Below are 19,436 nucleotides of genomic sequence, written 5' to 3' on the forward strand. Positions count from 1 at the left end.
TGAAGCTCGACAAAGGTGTTCGAGTTAAGAACTAATGTAGAGACATCATTAATCAATAAAAAGATTTGATTTAGTGTTCCAAAGAGTAGTTGCTAATGATATAATATCATTTTATAAAAATTAAATTGAATATATGTTAATTTTTTTTACGTTTTGAAAGGTTTTTCTGTTACTTTCAAATCATATGCACTATACATGGTTTGCTGTTTTTGTCCATTATCATTTTCTATATTTGCAAGAATTTTAAAATTGTTAAAATTTACATTTATATCACTTTAAAACCGGTTTGTAAACCTTATCAAATCCAATTTATCATGATTAAGTTTATAGTTTGAAATACAATTTTTGAATAATTTTTAAAATGATTCTGATCCAGACAAGAAAAAAAAAGAAGAAGAAGTAAAGTTTAACAATTTTATAGTTACTCCCAGATATAATCTTACAGTTTGCTTTACACAAAACAAAAGGACTAAGAAAGGTATGGTTTTGGTTATTTAAAAAGTCATTACATAGGTATAGGGTAGTTAAAGTTAAATATGCTTGAAAATTTTGATATCAAACTTTGGAGCTATTAAATGAATGATTTTGGTTCATAAATTCAGTAGAAAAGTGAAAGTGACATTTAAAAAAAGAAAAGTTAATTTGAACTATTTTGTAAAAAAATGAAAGGCAAAACTAAAAAAAGCTCTAAATTAAACTGTGAATAACATATGCCCTTTAACTTTAATCATGAAGGCATTTAATTGTTGGGCAGTACCTATATGGTTTAAATGGACATCTTTGCCCTTCCATTGCACCAAAAATGAAGAATAATTTAAAAGAAAGATAATGATTATATATAGGGAGAGTTTGTTTATTATTAATTTTAATTTTCTTTTCCAAAGGTTATTGAATTGAAGAACAAAAAGCTGGAGATCATGAAATAAACAAAACATAAACCATAAACAAAATATTCAACCAAACCATCTAACACTCAAATAAGTAATTATTAACATGATTCAAGACAACAGATTTTATGAATAACTTCTAGCAAAGTGAAACATACTAAACAGACACATTAAATCAACAACTTATCAAATCATTAGAAGTAGCAGAAGACAGATACAAAAGCTAATTTTTACTCATCTGTCAAAATATATACATATATATAACAACAATACATATCAAGTCACTCTCTAAATCTTGCAGCACATGGAAGGACTTAACTACACTAGCATGACTAATCATATAGACTTATTGTCTTATTGAGATAAGTGATGGGAAGACCAATCACTTCAACAAAAGCATATCCTTGGGATGGTTGAAAATATAGTTTATATAGATTTCTTACTTTTGAAAAATTGTATACTTACTAATAATTTTACTTTAAGGGTAGACCCTTTTCAAAAATCACTAAAAATCTAGATAGGAAAGCTGTTGCTTTTTCTTATTAAAAATTTTCCTAGATTTTAATTTGTTTTATAAAATCATTAATTATATAAAAAATACAACCAAATAAAATAATTGTAATTAAACAACCACGTATACATTTATAAATTTAATGAGTTACTGTTGGAAGTTTCATGTTAATGAAAAGGGTTTTATAGATTTGATGTTTGTAATTATGGTGTTTTAGAAATCAATTATTTTGAGGAAGGTTGATTGGGTAGGAGCAAAATCTTCAACCTCATCAATTTTCCATCCTTCTTTTGAGGGAAAATCAATGATGGCTAAAGTAACTTGGAATCATATAAAGCAAAGGACATTCAATATTTTCTTCTACCCAATATTTACACCAACTTGAAATCTATGTACATATTGAATATTTATATGGTTGAAATTATTATATTATTATTTGCATTTTGAAGTGCAACCCAAAATATGTTTTGAGCATTTCAATCTCTATCCTTGAGAAAATGGAGATGGACTTGATTGTGGTCCAACACAATTTGGTTTTGAGAGCCCAATCTTTATCTATTCAGAAGGCCTTTATGCAGACAATTTACAATCTCTAGGAGCCCACCATTCACATGGCTTTGGTTTTCTTTTGTCTCTCTCTTGTTTTTCTATTTCAATGTTTTTGGTTGATAAAAGTTATAAAAAGTACTATCTTTCTTCAGTTCAATTCAGCATGGGACTATTCAAATCTTCTTGAACTCTCTGCACACCATTGGTGTTACTATTAGTCAGTTTACCATAATTTTAAACACCACATCCAAAGAAATTGAAAAATAAGTTGAGAACTGAGATTTTCTATTACTATCTTGAGTTTCTTTTGAAGATTACTGAATATTCTGTTTTATGATCTTAGCTTATTGGGTTTTCGGCTTGGCTTTATATGAAGAATGTTCTTGGTTCAAGTTTCTAGCTAAAGCTGCTTTAATGTTACTGATCACCTTTTGTTTCATAAAATGCCTACCTCAGTATCATTCTAACTTTTTCATGTCTGAAAGTTTTGATCTTTTTTTTTTTTTTTTTTTGTTATGAAACTGTAACATGACATTTTTTTTCTATCAATAATTGAGTTGAGACAATGGTTATAGCAAAAGAAGAATAGAATACAAGTAACTCTTCACAGCTGAAAAAACAAATGTTACAAAGCTTATCTTGGTAAAGGCTAGATCAGATTTAGTAAACAAAAAACCTGATTCAAGCACTGTTGCTGCTTCCATTGGTTGATCCGGGCATCAACTCTCGCAGCATTGTCACCACCTGCAACATGTTAGGCCTTTTGGAAGGAAACTCTTCTACACACCGAAGAGTTATCTCCAAATATCTAACCATTTCTTTAACCTCTTCTGCTTCTGATTCATCACTTGTTTTGGTTACTGACAGCAACTCTGGATCAATCACTTCCATTTGTTTTCCATCGTTTACTTTCATTTTGACCCATCCCACCAAGTTGGTGTCCCCAAAATCCTCCTTATCGGTTGGTCGTTTCCCTGTCAAGAGTTCTAAGAGGACGACCCCGAATGAATAAACATCGCCTTTTGCTGTGCATCTGAAGCTTTGGTAGTATTCAGGAGGGACATAACCAGGAGTGCCTGCAAGTGTGCTTACACTCAGATGGGTGTCAAGAGCACTTATCAGCCTTGCCATTCCAAAATCCGAAACTCTTGCTTCTAAGTCATGGTCCAGGAGTACATTGCTGGACTTCATGTCTCTGTGTATTATGTGTGGAATGCAGTTGTGGTGTAGGAAACAAAGTCCTTTAGCAGCACCTCTGGCAATCTTTTTCCTTTCATCCCATGTTAGAATTCTTCGATCCTGCATCTTTGCTCTTCCATGAAGCATCTCTTCTAGGCTACCAAACTCCATAAACTCATACACTAGAAGCCTCTCTTCACCTATTTTACAGTAACCCAAAAGAGGTACTAAGTTTCCATGTTTGATCTTTCCTAAAGTTTCCATCTCCGCCATGAATTCACGATCTCCCTGGCAACTAAGACGGATCAGTTTCTTGATTGCAACACTTGATCCATCCTTTAGTGTTGCTTTAAATACTTCACCGAACCCGCCACTCCCTATGAGACTTTCTGCTGAGAAGCCATTAGTAGCTTCAATCAGTTGGGAGAACTTGAGCTTCCTTAGTTGTCTTTGGAAAGTTGCCACATTGATACTCAGGGGTTCTTTCTCTTTGTCAATTTTCCATGTAGTAGGGGCATGTATTGCTTGTAAACTATTAAGCATCTTCACTTCCTCTGCTTCTTTTCGTCTTGCACGCATGGCAATGGCCCATACAATCAAAATGCAGACACAGGCAATGGAGATAAGAACACCTAAAACAATACTGTTAACCCATGACCCGACTTCTGGCTTTGTTCTTCCTTTGCTAGCATCTCCATTAGGACTTGTCTGCTGCTGGTCATCACTCGGGCATTCAGGCAAAGGAACTCCACAAAGTCCTGGATTGTTTGCATACTGACTTGCCGGCAGTGTACTAAGTTGTCCCCTTGATGGAATTCTCCCGGTTAGTTCATTGTAAGATAGATCAATTTGCACTAAGAATGATAAGTTTGAGAATGAATCTGGAATGTGACCCTGCAGTCTATTATGTGATGCATCAAACACTCCTAAGTTCTTTAAGCGGCCAAAGGATTCTGGAATCTCGCCAGAAAGTTGGTTGTGTGATAATTCGAGAACCTGCAAAGCAACCATATCTCCAAACTCTTCTGGTATTCTCCCACGAAGCTCATTGTAAGAAAGATCCAAATACTCCAAAGTTTGGTACTTCGTAAACAAACTGAGGACTGGACCGGAGTACAATCTAGTGAAATCACAGGTCTTCAATGTTGGTTCCTGCTGTAGTCGTTCAGGTCTGATTCCAGCAAACTCTAACAAGCCCCCAACTCCTTTACACGAATTCCCAACATTTCGAACGAACACTAGAGTATTTCCAGAAAGAATCCCATTCAATGATTTGGCTCCAAGCTGCCTCCCAAGTCTAGGTGGAATTTCTCCTGTGAGCTTGTTGCTGTTCAAATCCAACCAAACCAAAGTGCTGCAGTTTGCCAACTCCCCTGGTATCTGACCACTTAAGCTATTGTTCCCGAGTTGCAGCACAGCCAACCTTGACAAAAGACCAAACTCTTTTGGTACCTCGCCAGTGAGTTCATTACTTGTGAGCGAAATCCATTCAAGGTTGCTACAATTGAACAATTCAGTGGGAATTTCCCCACTTAAACGATTGTTATTTAGTATAACATCTTTCAAGCTTCTACACTTCCCCAATTCTGGTGGGATTTTCCCTTCTAAGCTATTAAACCATGCTATCAGCTGTTCAAGATTCTGAAGCCTTCCAAGCTCTGCAGGAATTGACCCATTCAGATAGTTTAAACTAAAATCAATTGTCTTTAACTGTGAACATAGTGAGAGTTCAGGTGGGATTCCTCCTATTATGAGATTGTCTGGCATTTTCAGTTCTTGAAGTGACTCAGCACCTGGGCATATACCTGGTGGAACCAACCCAGAAATTCTATTGGAACTTAAGTCTACAAGCTGAAGTTTCTTGCAGTGAGATATGGATGAAGGCAATGGTCCAGAGATTATGTTATTACTCAATAACAAGCTCTGTAAAGAGATAAGATTCTTGAAGATGGAATCTGGTAAAGGACCAGATATGTTGTTGTTTGAAAGATCCATAATTTGAAGCCAAGAGCAAGCAGAGAAGGAAGCAGGAATTACACCAGAAATGTTGTTGTAGCAAAGCTTTAGTTCTTGAAGTGAATTGCAAGCATTTCTCCAATCAGAAGGGAGCCAACCAGTGAGCTGATTATGAGATATATCAACCCTTTGTAAACTACTGAGTTCCCCTAAAGATCTTGGTATTTCCCCACTGAGTAAATTGTCAGCCAAACCAAGTGTCTGCAGATTCGTGCAGTTTGAAATGGAACTCGGAATCGAACCGATGATTCGATTTGCCGAAAGATCAACCCGCAACAAAGAGTTGCAAGAATTCTCATCAATTCTCAATCCTGAGATCAACCCAGTTAGATTATTGTAAGAGATATCAAGATCTTGAAGCTTATTAGCATTCAAAAGAAGATTTTCAGGCAGATAGCTTGTCAAATTGTTGAATGAAAGATCCACAAACACAAGGTTTGGACACTTTGAGAAAAGATTCTCAGGCACACTACCTACAACTTTGGCAAGAGAAAGCTCAAGTTGCTGCAAATTATAAGGAAGCTGAAGCAAAGTAGTTGAATTTATAGTGAAAGAATTTGTAGATAAATTCAAAGCCAACAACATATCCATAGAAGACAGAGGATCAAAATAAACATTCCCTGTAAGACTACAGCCACTCAAATCAAGAGCAATCACTCGTTTAGATTGACATGAAACTCCATACCATGAACATGGATTGTTTTCAAGCTTCCAATTGGACAACACTCCATTTGGGTCCTTGTCAATCAAATCCTTGAACTTAAGAAGAGCTGCAACATCAGTTTTTATTGAAGTCATACCCTCTTGTTCTGCTGAAGAAGCCAAAGCAGCAAATAAGATAAAGATCACTGGCAAAGCAAGAGAAGGAAGAGAAAACTGAAAGAAGTTTCTTTCCATTGGATTAAGAAGCAAAATGTTTCTTTTCTTCTGTGGAAAACTCAACAAAGAGCTGAGAAACATTGCAACAGAAAGGAAGAAGGATAAAAGTTAAAGGTAGTAGTGAAGATTTAGAAAAATATGTTTTGTGGTGAGCATGATGAGAAGGAGAGGGGAAGCTTTAGAAAAAAGAAGCAAGCTGTTTGCTTTAGTCATTTATGAGTGATTTTTTGCAAAATGTAAAGGAGGGAAAAGTGGAAATGGAATATAAAAAAGAAGGGAAAGAAGTTAGAAGAAAGTTGGTGATTGAATTTTCCTGATACAACTTCTATAGTACAGCAAATGAAGCAACCGTATCCTATATGAAGAGATATGTAGAAATAGACAGAAATAAAAGGGTTGAGTTTACTTTTGGTCAAAAGGAATAGGACCCACCTACCCCACAAACAAAGGGTCTATCTTAAATTCTCAATCTTAGGATCGGCGCCTGCTTTAATAGACACAGTTGTTTTTCACAATAAAAGAGACACAAACAGATGAGTGAATGATCCAAGATGTCAATTTTGTGTCAGTAAGGCGTGACTGTTAGAAGGGAATGTTTTAAGAATTGTTGAAGAAAGGGAACAGAAACTGGGAAAGTGGAAGGCGTATGGAATTTGATACTTCAGACCGCCATTCACATGAACGTAGTTAATACATTGTTAGTGAACTATGTAAATATATATATATTTTTTTGTTCTTTATTCCTAGCTTGTGGATCATAAAACCCAAATTTCATCAACAGTACTGCATGGCCATATTATTCCCAAGTAAAATTACTCTGTATATAACAGTATCAAATATTAAAAATTGGTGTATTTGTAGGAAACCCTTAGAATCATGTGATATTTCATTTTGAGCCCACAAAAGCCTATGGCCCTAAGGCTACTTCATATCATCACTGTAGGTTCAATGACTTTTTATTATTATTTTTTTAATATTGAAGAAGGTTGTAAAGAAAAGGAAAGGGAAACAATGGGGTTTTTAAAGAAGAAAATGGTGGTGCAGTGTGGGACCAAATGCTGAAAATTTGGGAGAATCAATGATACAGTTCAATTGGTGAAAAAAATTCTCCCTGAAAAGAAAATCAAAAGAAAAAAAAAAGGTAAAGAAATGACATTAGAAAAAGAAAACAAAGGAAGAAAAGGCCCCACCAAGGAACAACATGAATGCAGCTAGTGGTAATGGTATGGGGGTGGTAATGATGCTTTCAATTGCTCCATTGGCTTAGTTTTTATTTATTTATTTTTTTCCCATTCTTTTCCCTTCATCAGCAATTCACTTCTAACTTCTCACTAATGAAGAGATGCCATATTTCACCATTCCCTCATGATGTGAGTGCACTTTTTTTTTACAAAAAAAAAAGAAAAGAAAACTTACCTACAGAAACAACCAGAGACTAAAACATAAGTTGCAATATATCTTTTAACTTTTGGTAAATGTTTAAAAAATACACTCAAGGCAGGAAAAGAAAAGTTGTTTAAGGTTTCAGATGAAAATTATGACCTAAAACAATATAGCGATGACTGATAATTGTGTGTTGATCCACAATTTTGTTTTAGGTAATCGTCACACCATTTCAAGTAATAATTTAAATCTAAATTTCTAAATGAGTTCTATTTGAATGGTAGTTTTGAAACAATTATGAAAGGACAATTGTAATATTGAAAATTTTTAGAAAATATGAATATTTTTTCTACTTGACAAAAAAATATAATCGTGAGTTTAAGTTGAATTGGTCTACATACTCTAAAACCAAGATTCCTACTATAACTTTAAAGGCGCATGAATCAATCAAATTGCATTATAAACATGAATCAGAAAAGTTGAGAAGAATGCAATTATATATGATTGATGATAATAGAAGTTATAGGGCAATGGTCCTAGGCAAGGGCAAGAATGAGTTCCTCCTCTTGATTTGACTCTTGAAATATACATAATTAGTTAGTGTAAATGTTGAGATGTGGTTGAAGAAAGTTGGGGAGTGATATGATAAATGTTGATTGGGATATTGACCATGAAACAGAATGGTAGAAATGGGTAATTATTAGATATAAGATCTCAGTATCCAAGATGAAGATGGTGGCCCTTTTATTAATCATTTTGGCTTTGGGTCCATAATTACAACTTTCTATTTCCTTTTCTTTGGGGATACAAACTGGATACCAATTCCCATTACATATATATATTCACATTGTATATGTGAAAGAGGACTTTGTTTCCAAAAGTACAAAATAGTGCATTTATTAATTAATTAATTCTTTATTTTGGATCTTTTCTTTTTAATCTTACTTCACCCTGTTTTAGATTCTTGAAAATACAGTATATATTAAAAAAAAATTACAACTTTCAACTTTGTATCTCTAACCTCTTTATTTGTTGATATAGGGTGAGCTGAGCCTAGCAATGAGATCTCAAACCCAAAGGGAAGGGACCATCGGGAGGCTAGACAACCAAACTACAAAACTATCATGAAAGTCGAGCAAGCCACAAGCCCCGATGAGGGCGGCCGTCAATAACTTTTCAAAATCCAAATAGAGATGACTAAGTTGTTACTTAGAAAGAAGCCAAGAGGAAGGCTACGTTTTTTCAGCACGTGGAAAATGGTAACATTAACTCAACGCTGGAAGAAAAAGGTCTTAGAACACCAAACTAGCCCACTCCTAGAGGTCTCTTGCAAGACGTGTCCTAGTGATTATGGTTGGACCTCTCCTCTACTAGTATGCGTCATTTACAAGAAGATTGCACCACTTGTATCAACTATGAGATCAACCAACAAATCGATTGATCAAATCAAGAAAGGAGTCTCTGACTATGAAAGTTTGAATTTGGAAATTTTAATAGAGTATAGGCTAGAACAACTAAAAAAAGCAGCACATCGCTAAGGCATATAGAGCTCGTTGTAAAACGGTTAAAAAAAGATAGTGTCTCATTCACTAATATCATAGCAAAAGAGCTTCTCAAACTCTCAAGCTCCTCACTACCAAAGAATATGATGAGAACACTTAATCGATTAAGATTCTCAAACGTACCAGTCGGCCATGGAGCTGCATAGGGTGCTAAAAGCCATATGCTATTGTGTTTTTCCATATATACCTCACCATTGTAGCTCAAACTTAGTGTTGATAATTGCCCAAGAGGTTGTTTGGTTCGTTATAGGAGCTCTCCTACACCTTTATCGACTAATTTGTGGTTGATCATGAAGCCTTGCACTCGTTTACGCAATTGTTCTTAGTGCGCTAGTGATAAGACGAGGTACTTTGAGATTACATCATGCATTTCAAAGTTGAGACACTAAAAATGGAAGAGTGCTCCAAAGATACTATTTGCTTAGCCCTTGTTGTTAGCCTCCTCCATTCATTAAGCTTCAACCTCCTACGCTAAAATCTTGTCTCGAGCTTAGAGGCATATCACAGCAACTAAGCATGTCGAGGCAAGTGGGTCGTAAAGGGGGGAAAATTTGTCGCACTGAGTCAAAGAGCATGAACAACCTAATGATTCCATGCTATATGACTTTCATGTTCCCACCCAAGCTAAAAAAAAAAACAATGATGTTGGGCATAAGTGGTACACCTTTGTTCATTGACCTATTCACCAGATCTTGGGTTGCAATGGAGGAATGTAGGATTCTCACATGGGAAAAAGAAAAAAACAAACCGTCTGCCTTAAGTTGTAGGGATTATAACGAATATTGTAAGTTTCTTCACAATCACAAGCACAACATGGGTGGTTGTGTTACCCTTAAAGATCAAATTGAAGAGGTCATGCGCCTAAAGAAAATTTTGACAATCTTTTAAGGACTGCCTAGAGGACCCATTGGGCAAAAAAGAAAAGGTTGATCCTTAAGAGACTTGTAGAGAATAGCCCGAAGGAGTTTTGCTAGTCAAGACGATAAAATTGAGCCGGTTGATCGACTTCATCGAAGAAAGAGACATAGATCCACCTCCATTTGCACAACGATGCCCCGGTAATCTCCCTCAACATAGGAACAACTTTGTTGAGGCAACAAACAACTTGAAAAGGTCATCGATCGCATTGATTGAATTCTCTAAAGAATATGTATCACCTAAAGAATAATTGACCTTTATGTAAAACTCAAGGAAGGTAATTAAGAACCAATCAAGGTCACATTTACGGGAGTTAATTAAGACCATATTTACCTACTAGAAACATAATAAATCAAACGTAATATAAAAAAATGCCACATTTAAATATGTTTGTTCGATGTTGTTTTACTAGTGTTTCATAATTACAATGAGACGAGAGGTCCATTTTGAAGTATGTAATCAAAACCCCAATGTTGCAATCTAATTTCGCAACGAAGGGTGATGAATTCAATAGTAGTTGAAAATTATGTGAGAATATTGTTACAATTACTGATATCATTAATATTACAATGAAAAAATGATGAAAAGGGATGAAAAAATTATGAATATGTCACAACCATCATTACTATTAATAAATTAAAAGTAAAGTAAATTGTTATATTTTCTAAAAAAAAGAAAGGCTACAAAGAAGGAGTATAGAAATGTAATATATAGTTTGGAATCTGATTTTAGTCAAAACAGTGGCGTAACATAAGTTTTAAGATTGATGTAAAATATGATTACCTTATAGTAAGTGACATCATTATTAGCAAAAGTGATATGTATATATATAAAAAATAAAAAGGCAGTACGTACTAATAGTTTGAGTAGGAGAAAAAAAAAGTGTTGAATAATTGAGAACCAATAAATAGGGAAAATATGATTCTTAGAAAAAGAAAAATGGAAAAAGAATAGGTAATGGATTTGGATAAGCTATGAATTGTAATGTTTTGGGGACTCCAAGGTTTTTCAAAAGAAACCATAAGGGCGTTAGATCTCAAGCACGTGGCAGTGTTGAAAATATATGGTTTAATGGGACGGTGGTGATGATATGTATGTAATCTTAGTTCTTCTTACCTCACAATTTCTTATGGGAATTTTTGAGTCTTTCAATGCCATTTAAGTTTTTTCCTTTTTGTTGGAAAAGAAAAGAAAAGAAAAGAAAAGAAAAGAGACGTTGTCGTGAATGGCACGCCAAGCTAATGCCTAATTTTTATGGGATTTTTTTCTTTTTCAGAAATTTGTGATGTCACTTTTCCACACTATCCAAATCATTGGTGATGATCCCTATATTCAAACGCCCAGTTTCATGTATATAAAAAACAATTTTCATTAAGATAGTCAAACTGTAGAAAAGATAAAAAATAAACTTCTTTATAAACTGAAGAAATCGTAAAGAAGCAGTTCATTTTCTAGATATATCTATGGCAAATAAGATCGGTAAAAATGAATTACTACATAGTAGATAGCTATTAATGAACTAATAATTTCAATTATTCAGATAATTTTTTTTAGTATATGATTGGTTAAGTTTAAAAAAACTAAAGAAAATATGTTTAATTTTCTAAATTAAGGAAACAAAAAATGAAAGACATAGGAAGGGGGACTTTTCAAATGATGAGAGTGTTTATTTTGGACTGCACGTCTATCAATTAGACTACAAAGTGAGATTTGTTGGTTTAATAATTAGGTCATTTTAATTTCATTCATTTTAGGTTTTCCAGTTGTACATAATTTTGTTCTTAAATAATAATCCTCCTAAAATGATTATTTTTTTTTTAAAAAAAATCAATTTCCTTCTATTTGCACTCTGCTATATTTTTTCTTTTACTATATGATATTAATCTTGCTTTTAATGAATTAGTTTAAACTTTTTAAGATGTATTTGGGTTGCTTTTTAAAGTATTTAATTATTAAAATAATTTATTTTAAGATAAACGGGTGTTTGACGTTGATTTAAAATAACTTTTAGAAACATAGGATTACGAAATAAATCATTTTAGAGAAAACATACCCAAATTTTAGAATAAATGTCTATTTTGTGTGTTTAATGAAAAATTTCTCACAAATATCTATCTCTCTCTATTTTTTTGTATTTCTATTTACTATCTATTCTTCACTCTGTTGTTTTTTTTTTTTTAATTCTTTGAATATTTTTTCAATGTATGGTTATGTATTTACATTTCAAGATATTTGTGCTTTTAAAATTGAATTATCTAAAAAAATTAATACAAAAAAAGAAGAAGAAATTAATATTTGGTTTCAAGTAAATAAAGAAATCAATAATTTCAAGATAACCTACAATAAATTTTAAAATATATTTAAAAAAAAAATTTTAAATGTGTGTATTTATTTATGAAATTAGTTCATAATGTTTAATAGTCTTTTATGATAATTTGACCCAAGTATAAACATTGTTAGTATAGGACAAATCAAATACAATTTTGCATATAAATATTTATAAAGATGTCAAACTAAACATGTAAGTATTTAGATTTTAAACTCATTAAAAAAAAGTTTTTTAAAAAAATATATTTTTACAAAAAAAAAGTAGTTTTTTCATAGGTAATCTAATTCGACCCTAAGTTAATGGAGAATGTTATCTCAAAATTAGCTAGACGATAAGAAAACTTATCATGCATTCTTCCTCAATAAACAAAGAAAAGAAAAATGAAGGAATGAAACTAAACAAACTTTGTCTAGACATGACAACTACATGTTTGATTGTGTAAATGATTTTATCGACGTCGTTTGAAATGAAATAACTGGTCGTAGATTTTGTTTTTAGTTACATAGTTGTAAATAATATCATATAAGCCTCTATCTTTTATTTAATATTGTTGATGCTAAAAAAATGGAACAACCGTAAATTTATATTTTTTAAGGAGAATAGTTCAACTGGAGTGTGCACAAATGAAGAAATTCTCGCTAATGTGCAGTGTCAAGATACCAACATTTGACAATTTATAAGTTAGCAAGAAGTTAGGATGAATATTGCGGTAGTATAGAGGAGTATGAAGTATTTTTAGCATACACTTGACAAATGATCTTGATTGTTTATATATGATTTGTATTATGTAACGGAGACCTTGGCTCATAACGAATACTTCATTAATTTAATAAAGTTGTTGAGACTCTTTGTGCACCTAAAATTTCCACCACATGAAACGATTGCCAACTTGATTTGTTGGCTTAACTTATTGTTATGTAGATTATCAATTGCTAGGTATATTATTATCACAGTGAACAGAAAAATCATACACAAATATAGATCTGAGCTCAACGAATTAACGTTGTCTCCTTAAGACAAATTTACTCACCCTAAGTACATCCATTCATGAAGAATCATAACCATTTATTCCAACAATCCCCCCCCCATAAATGGTAATTTGACAAATGAGAGAAAATAAGCGGTCGGTATTTTCCAATGGAGAACCTGCATGAGGATAAGTAGTATAAAATTTAAACTTTCCTTAGTGAAAATCAATCGAGTTTACTTGGTTAATTAGTGAACATGATGTCTTGAACTGTCAACCGTTCTAGAGTAAACTAAAACAATAGATATCACACAGCTTCTCATTATAACAAAGTTTGTTCTCATGTTTTGTGTTCGTTTTGGCCTTGAACACCGCCTAGTCTCATGAGTGTTTTAGAGAATGTTGCCTTAAAAATTCTCACAGAAACGGCCCCTTCACACTCACATAGGTGATTCCTGTATAGAACATCGTATATGTTCTTTTGTTAATAAATATCACTAACAAAAATCATTAAAAGCATAAAGCTTACCCTAAAACTATACTGACACTACCTCATCATTCGTAAAATGGGAAAATCTTTTAATGCAGTGCTTGTTGTATTATTTAGAGATCGGTTTTCCCGTTGAACCTAGATCTTGGGATCTCCAGTCAACTAGGTTGGGTTGCCTCTTTAGATAACTTCATATTATAGGCTTTAATCCCATTCTTTTTTATGAATTTTCAACCAACTCCCTAATTAGGCCTTTAGTAAGTAGATCCGCTATATTATCTTTTGACCTCACAAAGTCAATTGTGATAATTCCACTAGAGAGTAGTTGCCTCATTGTATTATGTCTCCGTCGTATATGTCAAGACTTACCATTATACATAATATTATGTGCCCTTCCAATAGCTGCCTGGCTATCACTATGTATACATATTGCAGGCACTGGTTTAGACCAATTGGGAATATCTTCCAAAAAATTTCGAAGCCATTCTGCTTCTTCTCCAGCCTTGTCTAAGGCTATAAATTCAGATTCCATTGTGGATCGTGCTATACATGTTTGTTTGGAAGATTTCTAAGAAACAGCACCGCCTCTAAGGGTAAAAATGTAACCACCGGTGGATTTGGAGTCTTTAGTGCTCGATATCCAATTGGCATCACTATAGCCTTCAAGTACAGCAGGATATCGAGTATAGTGTATTCCATAATTTTTAGTATGCTTTAAGTATACCAAAACTCTCAAGATAGCTTTCCAATGATCATGACCTGGATTACTTGTATAACGACTTAACTTGCTTACCGCATACTCTATATCAGGACGTGTACAACTCATGATGTACATCAAACTACCAATGATGCAAGAGTATTCTAACTGTGCTATACTATCTCCATTATTTTTACTTAAATGGAGACTTCCATCAATTGGGGTCTTTGCAATCACAATTTCATGTTTTGTATATTTCTTCAATATTTTATCAATATAATGTGATTGAGATAGCACTAACCCTTGTGGGGTTGTAGAAATTTTGATACCTAGAATAACATCTGTGACACCCATGTCTTTCATCTCAAATTTATTGGCCAATATTTGTTTGGTTTTCTTAATAATGTTGATATTGCTACCTATAATTAGCATATCATCAACATATAAGCACACAATGACATGGTCATGCTCATTGCTTTTGACATAGACACATTTGTCACATTCATTGATTTTAAATCCATTGGCCATCATTACACTGTCAAAATTTTCATGCCATTGTTTCGGTGCTTGTTTTAGTCCATAAAGAGACATAATTAATTTGCAGACTTTCTTTTCTTGACCTAAAGAAACAAACCCTTCAGGTTGTTGCATGTAGATCTCTTCATCTAACTCAGCGTTTAAAAATGTCGTCTTGACATCCATCTGATGTATCTCAAATCCATGCAAAGCTGATATTGCTATGAGCATGCGAATGGAAGTAATTCGAGTAACTGGTGAGTATGTATCAAAATAGTCAAGTCCTTCTTGTTGCTTGTAACCTTTAGCGACAAGTCTTGCTTTATATTTATCTATTGATCCATCAGTCTTCAATTTTCGTTTGAAAATCAACTTGCAACCAAGTGGTTTACTTCCTAATGGAAGATCAACTAGTTCCCAAGTATGGTTATGCATAATGGACTCAATTTCACTATTCACAACCTCTTTCCAATATGGAGCTTCAAGAGAGGACATGGCCTCTTTAAATGTTTGAGGTTCGTTTTCTAACAAATAAGTTAAATAATCAGGCCCAAATGATTTTGAGATCCTCATCCTTTTACTTCGTCGAAGTTCCTCATTGTTCGTTAACTCAACATTTGATCTATTGTGAGATTCACTCGTTATAGCATCAAACGCACGTTTTTGTAACCTTGCTTCACAAAACATTTTATGAGGAAAAATATTCTCAAAGAATGTTGCATTCCTTGATTCCATGATTATATTAACATGTATATCTGAAATATCTAATTTATGAACTATAAATCGATATGCACAACTGTTACTAGCATAACCAATGAATATGCAATCAACAGTTTTTGGTCCAATTTTAACCATTTTAGGTTTAGGCACGACAACGTTTGCTAGGCACCCCCATACTTTTAAGAATTTATATGAAGGTTTTCTTCCTTTTCATTTTTCATAAGGAATATTTTGTGACTTCTTATGAGGAATTCTGTATAATAAATAATTTGCTGTTAACAAAGCTTCTCCCCACAAATTTTGGGGTAAACCTGAACTTATAAGCATTGCGTTCATCATTTCCTTAAGTGTTCGGTTTTTGCGTTCATCAATTCCATTGGATTGAGGTGAGTAAGGAGCAGTAGTTTGATGAATAATGTCATGTTCTGAACAAAATTGTAAAAAAGGAGGATCATATTCACCACCTCGATCACTTCTTATTGCCTTAATTTTTGTGCTAAGTTGATTTTCAACCTCTTTTTTATAAAGCTTAAACACTTTAATTGCCTCATCTTTGCTTTTTAGCAGATAAACATAACAATATCTTGTGCTATCATCGATAAAAGTAATAAAGTACTTTTTTCCACCTCTAGTTTGCACAAATTTCAAGTCACAAATATCACTATGAATTAACTCTAAAGGTTTGGTAATTCTATGAGTTGAATGAAAATGTGCTTTAGTCATCTTTGATTCCACACACACCTCACATCGATGATTTGTGTCAAAAGTGAATTTTGAAATCAAGTTCATATTAATTAGTCTTCGCAAAGAATTAAAATTAACATGTCCTAGTCTGTCATGCCAAACAAATGACTCAACAATATAAACAAAAGTAGATACTGTAACGCCCCAAAGATATATATATTATATATTATATATATAATATATATTATATATAAATATTTGTTTTTATTTTATTTTATTTTTTTTTCTTTCTTTTTTTTTCTCTTCTTCTTCCTCCCGTGCGCCGCGACCCTCCAATCCGTCTTCTTCTCCTTCCGTTCGCAGCAAGCCGCCGACCATCCCCTTCTTCTCTTCTCCTCTCCGTTCCACCAGGTCGAGCCGAACTCAACCGCAACGTCTCATCTGTTTCTTCCTCCGTTCACCGAAGCCGAACCCACATTCTTTTCTTCTTCAATCCAAAACCGTCGGCCGCCGCGTAACTTTCCGTCCAGATCTGCGTCGCCGTGCCCAGTCCTCACCGCCGCTGCAACCATCTCCGCGCCATTGCTCTGTCTCCGTCGAAGCCAAAGCCGCCGCGTGAAACAGTAACCGCCACGCCCTCCGCTCACAACCGTCGTCCAGATCTGCAACGCCGAGCCGTCCAGGTCCTCGCCGACGCTCGTGCTTCACCCTGGTAGTTCGCAGTAACCCAGATCCGCCGCTCGCAACTGTCGGCCGGTTCGTGCAGTCCTGCCGCGCAACCTCCGTTTCCAGCCGCCGCCCGTTCCGTCCTCCTCTGTTTTCTGCACTGCCGCACGACTCTCCGACCGCGTCTGTCTTCACCTCCGCCCGGTCGCCACGTCAGATCGTCGATCGATTTTGAGGCAGCCGCCATGTCTCATTTGGCCGACCGCTGACCGACCCACACTTAGGATTTTTGCTGCGAGTTCGACATTCGTGCGTTGAGGTGTTGGGAGTAACGTTAGGCTCCCTTACATTCACAACCAGTTTGTGAATTGTTAGACTTAACGACGAATTTATATCGTGATTGTATATATATAAGTGTGTATGTGGACAGGACGAAGATTGTAGATTGTGTTTGTATGAGATGCAGATGTGAACTTGTGATTTTCGTACGTTACGCTAAAGTATGACTATGTGCTGGTGAACTGAGGGACTGACATATTAGTATATTATTGATAGACATATGACTAAAGTGAGATAAATTGACTGTTAGGACGTTGAGAGAAAGAACTTTATGTTTTGAAGTAATTGAAAGATGGATTGAAAGAACTTTATGTTTTGAAGTAATTGAAAGATGGATTGAATGGAATGAGGGGAAAATTGTTAGTTTGTATTGGGATGTGTACCTTGTAGGTGTCCCACAGGATCACCAATTTATTTTGCACATTCTGGAGCATTAGACTGATATGTGTTTCTGCAGAACACTAGACTGATATGTACGTCCCTCGGGGCGTTAGACTGAGATGTGTATCCTACGGGATATAGGGTGTCCCAATAGAACGTTAACAATTTATTTTCCCCTGACGGGACCAGTAGAGAGTCTCTTACTGAGTATTTAAATACTCACCCTTCTTATGTTTAATTTTCAGGCAAAGGTAATAAAGGCGGCAAACCGGCGAGAAGGAAGCGTGATTGCCATAGGAAACGTGTTATTTGCTTCCGCTTATGGGTTCTTGTGAGGTTTAAGATGAATTGAAATTTAGTTTACAAACGTTTATTGTAAATAGTATTATTTTTATGTTTTCTTGAATATTTGAAAATCAGGCCTGACTTAAAGATGTTTTTAAATTAGCTTACGTTTCGTTTTATATTAATCAAAGTCTTTTATTTGTTAAAAATTAATGACCTCGACTTACCTAGAAAAGTTGGGTCGTTACATAATAAATCGAAGTCAAAATATCTCATAAAGAGACAGTTCGCACGAGATTTTTGAAGAAATTTGATTCGTGGAATTGAACTTATGTTATATTTTTGTTGATTTGATGCGATGTGGTTTGATCTCTAGAATTTGATCATTTGATTCTCTTTTGATTGGATGCTTACACTTAATTTGAGAAAGCATAACACGTAGTGTTCTTGAAGTTGAAGTCTTGGAAGAAGGTTTGTATCTTCTAAGGAACTTCAATCTTCGAGGGAAGTTAGAGTCTTGCAAGAAAGCTTGTAGAAGTTGGAGCCTTGGCAGAAAGCTTGTATCTTTAAAGAAACTTCAATCTTGTATTTTTTTTTTTAATTAGTCTCAAATTCAATTATTTGTACTTTTTAATGATGTGGCTAATTTGTGATTGGTCGAAAAACTTCATATTCAACAAATGTCCCTTTTTGAGGTTTATGCACGTATATGGGTGAATGAATCTCGGAAAAGATAAATTTGAAGTCAAAATACGTATTTTTTATTTAGTACAAGAGTTTGATTCAAATTGAAAAGTTCACGGTTTTATCCGCAATTTAATTTGATTTGAGGATAAAAATTTTAATTTGATTTTTTAAAAGTAAAATAAAATTAGGAACATAACCTAAATTTTAGTTTGAAATAATGATGAGGTTTATACCGTACTTTAATTTGTCTTGAGGATGCACAAGAGTTTGAAATGATCAATTTTAATTTAAGATAAAAAGAGACCCTCAATCTTGAGATAATATTGAATTTACATCTTTGCTTTAAATTTGAGATAAAAAAAAAAGTCATATATGCAAGTTAATTTGACTTGAATTGGAACCCAAATTCTAATTTTAAAATTGGAAATAAGATCTAATTTAATTTTTTAATTTTTAAATATCTAAATATTTTAATTATTAAAAAGTTAAAATTGAAATTTATCCCAAAAATGAAACAATTTAAAATATCATTCCTAATCTTTGTAGGAATTGAATTTGTTGGCCTTATAAATACACAATGCTTTAATCATTTATTCCTCATCCAACAAAAGAAATGTATGAAAAACTTCTATTCTCCCTTTCTCTCTTCCTCTTTTTGTCTTTTTTGTCTTTGTATTTTTTTTTTTTTTTTTTGTCCTCCTTTTTGAGAAGATAAAGATAAGAACTTCTTATTTCCTCTTTTTTTTTTTTTTTTTTTTTTGCAATCGTTTGTAGCGGTGACTATGTCATCA

General features: G+C 33.9%; 1 protein-coding gene across 1 annotated transcript; it reads right to left on the reverse strand.

Annotated features, from left to right (window-relative positions):
* Positions 1–2,481: 2,481 nt before the first annotated feature.
* Positions 2,482–6,356, reverse strand: LOC101208987 (serine/threonine-protein kinase BRI1-like 2). Its single transcript, XM_004150104.3, has one exon. It carries the CDS (start codon positions 6,100–6,102, stop codon positions 2,629–2,631), a length of 3,474 nt encoding a protein of 1,157 aa, XP_004150152.1. The 5' UTR covers positions 6,103–6,356; the 3' UTR covers positions 2,482–2,628.
* Between the last annotated feature and the right edge of the window lie 13,080 nt (positions 6,357–19,436).

This window comes from Cucumis sativus, chromosome 5, assembly GCF_000004075.3.
Source record: "Cucumis sativus cultivar 9930 chromosome 5, Cucumber_9930_V3, whole genome shotgun sequence".
NCBI classification, from domain to species: Eukaryota; Viridiplantae; Streptophyta; class Magnoliopsida; order Cucurbitales; family Cucurbitaceae; genus Cucumis; species Cucumis sativus.

Bases quoted from the DNA above. Each gene is read 5' to 3' on its own strand.
- LOC101208987 (XM_004150104.3), bottom strand. From the start codon at position 6,102: ATGTTTCTCAGCTCTTTGTTGAGTTTTCCACAGAAGAAAAGAAACATT.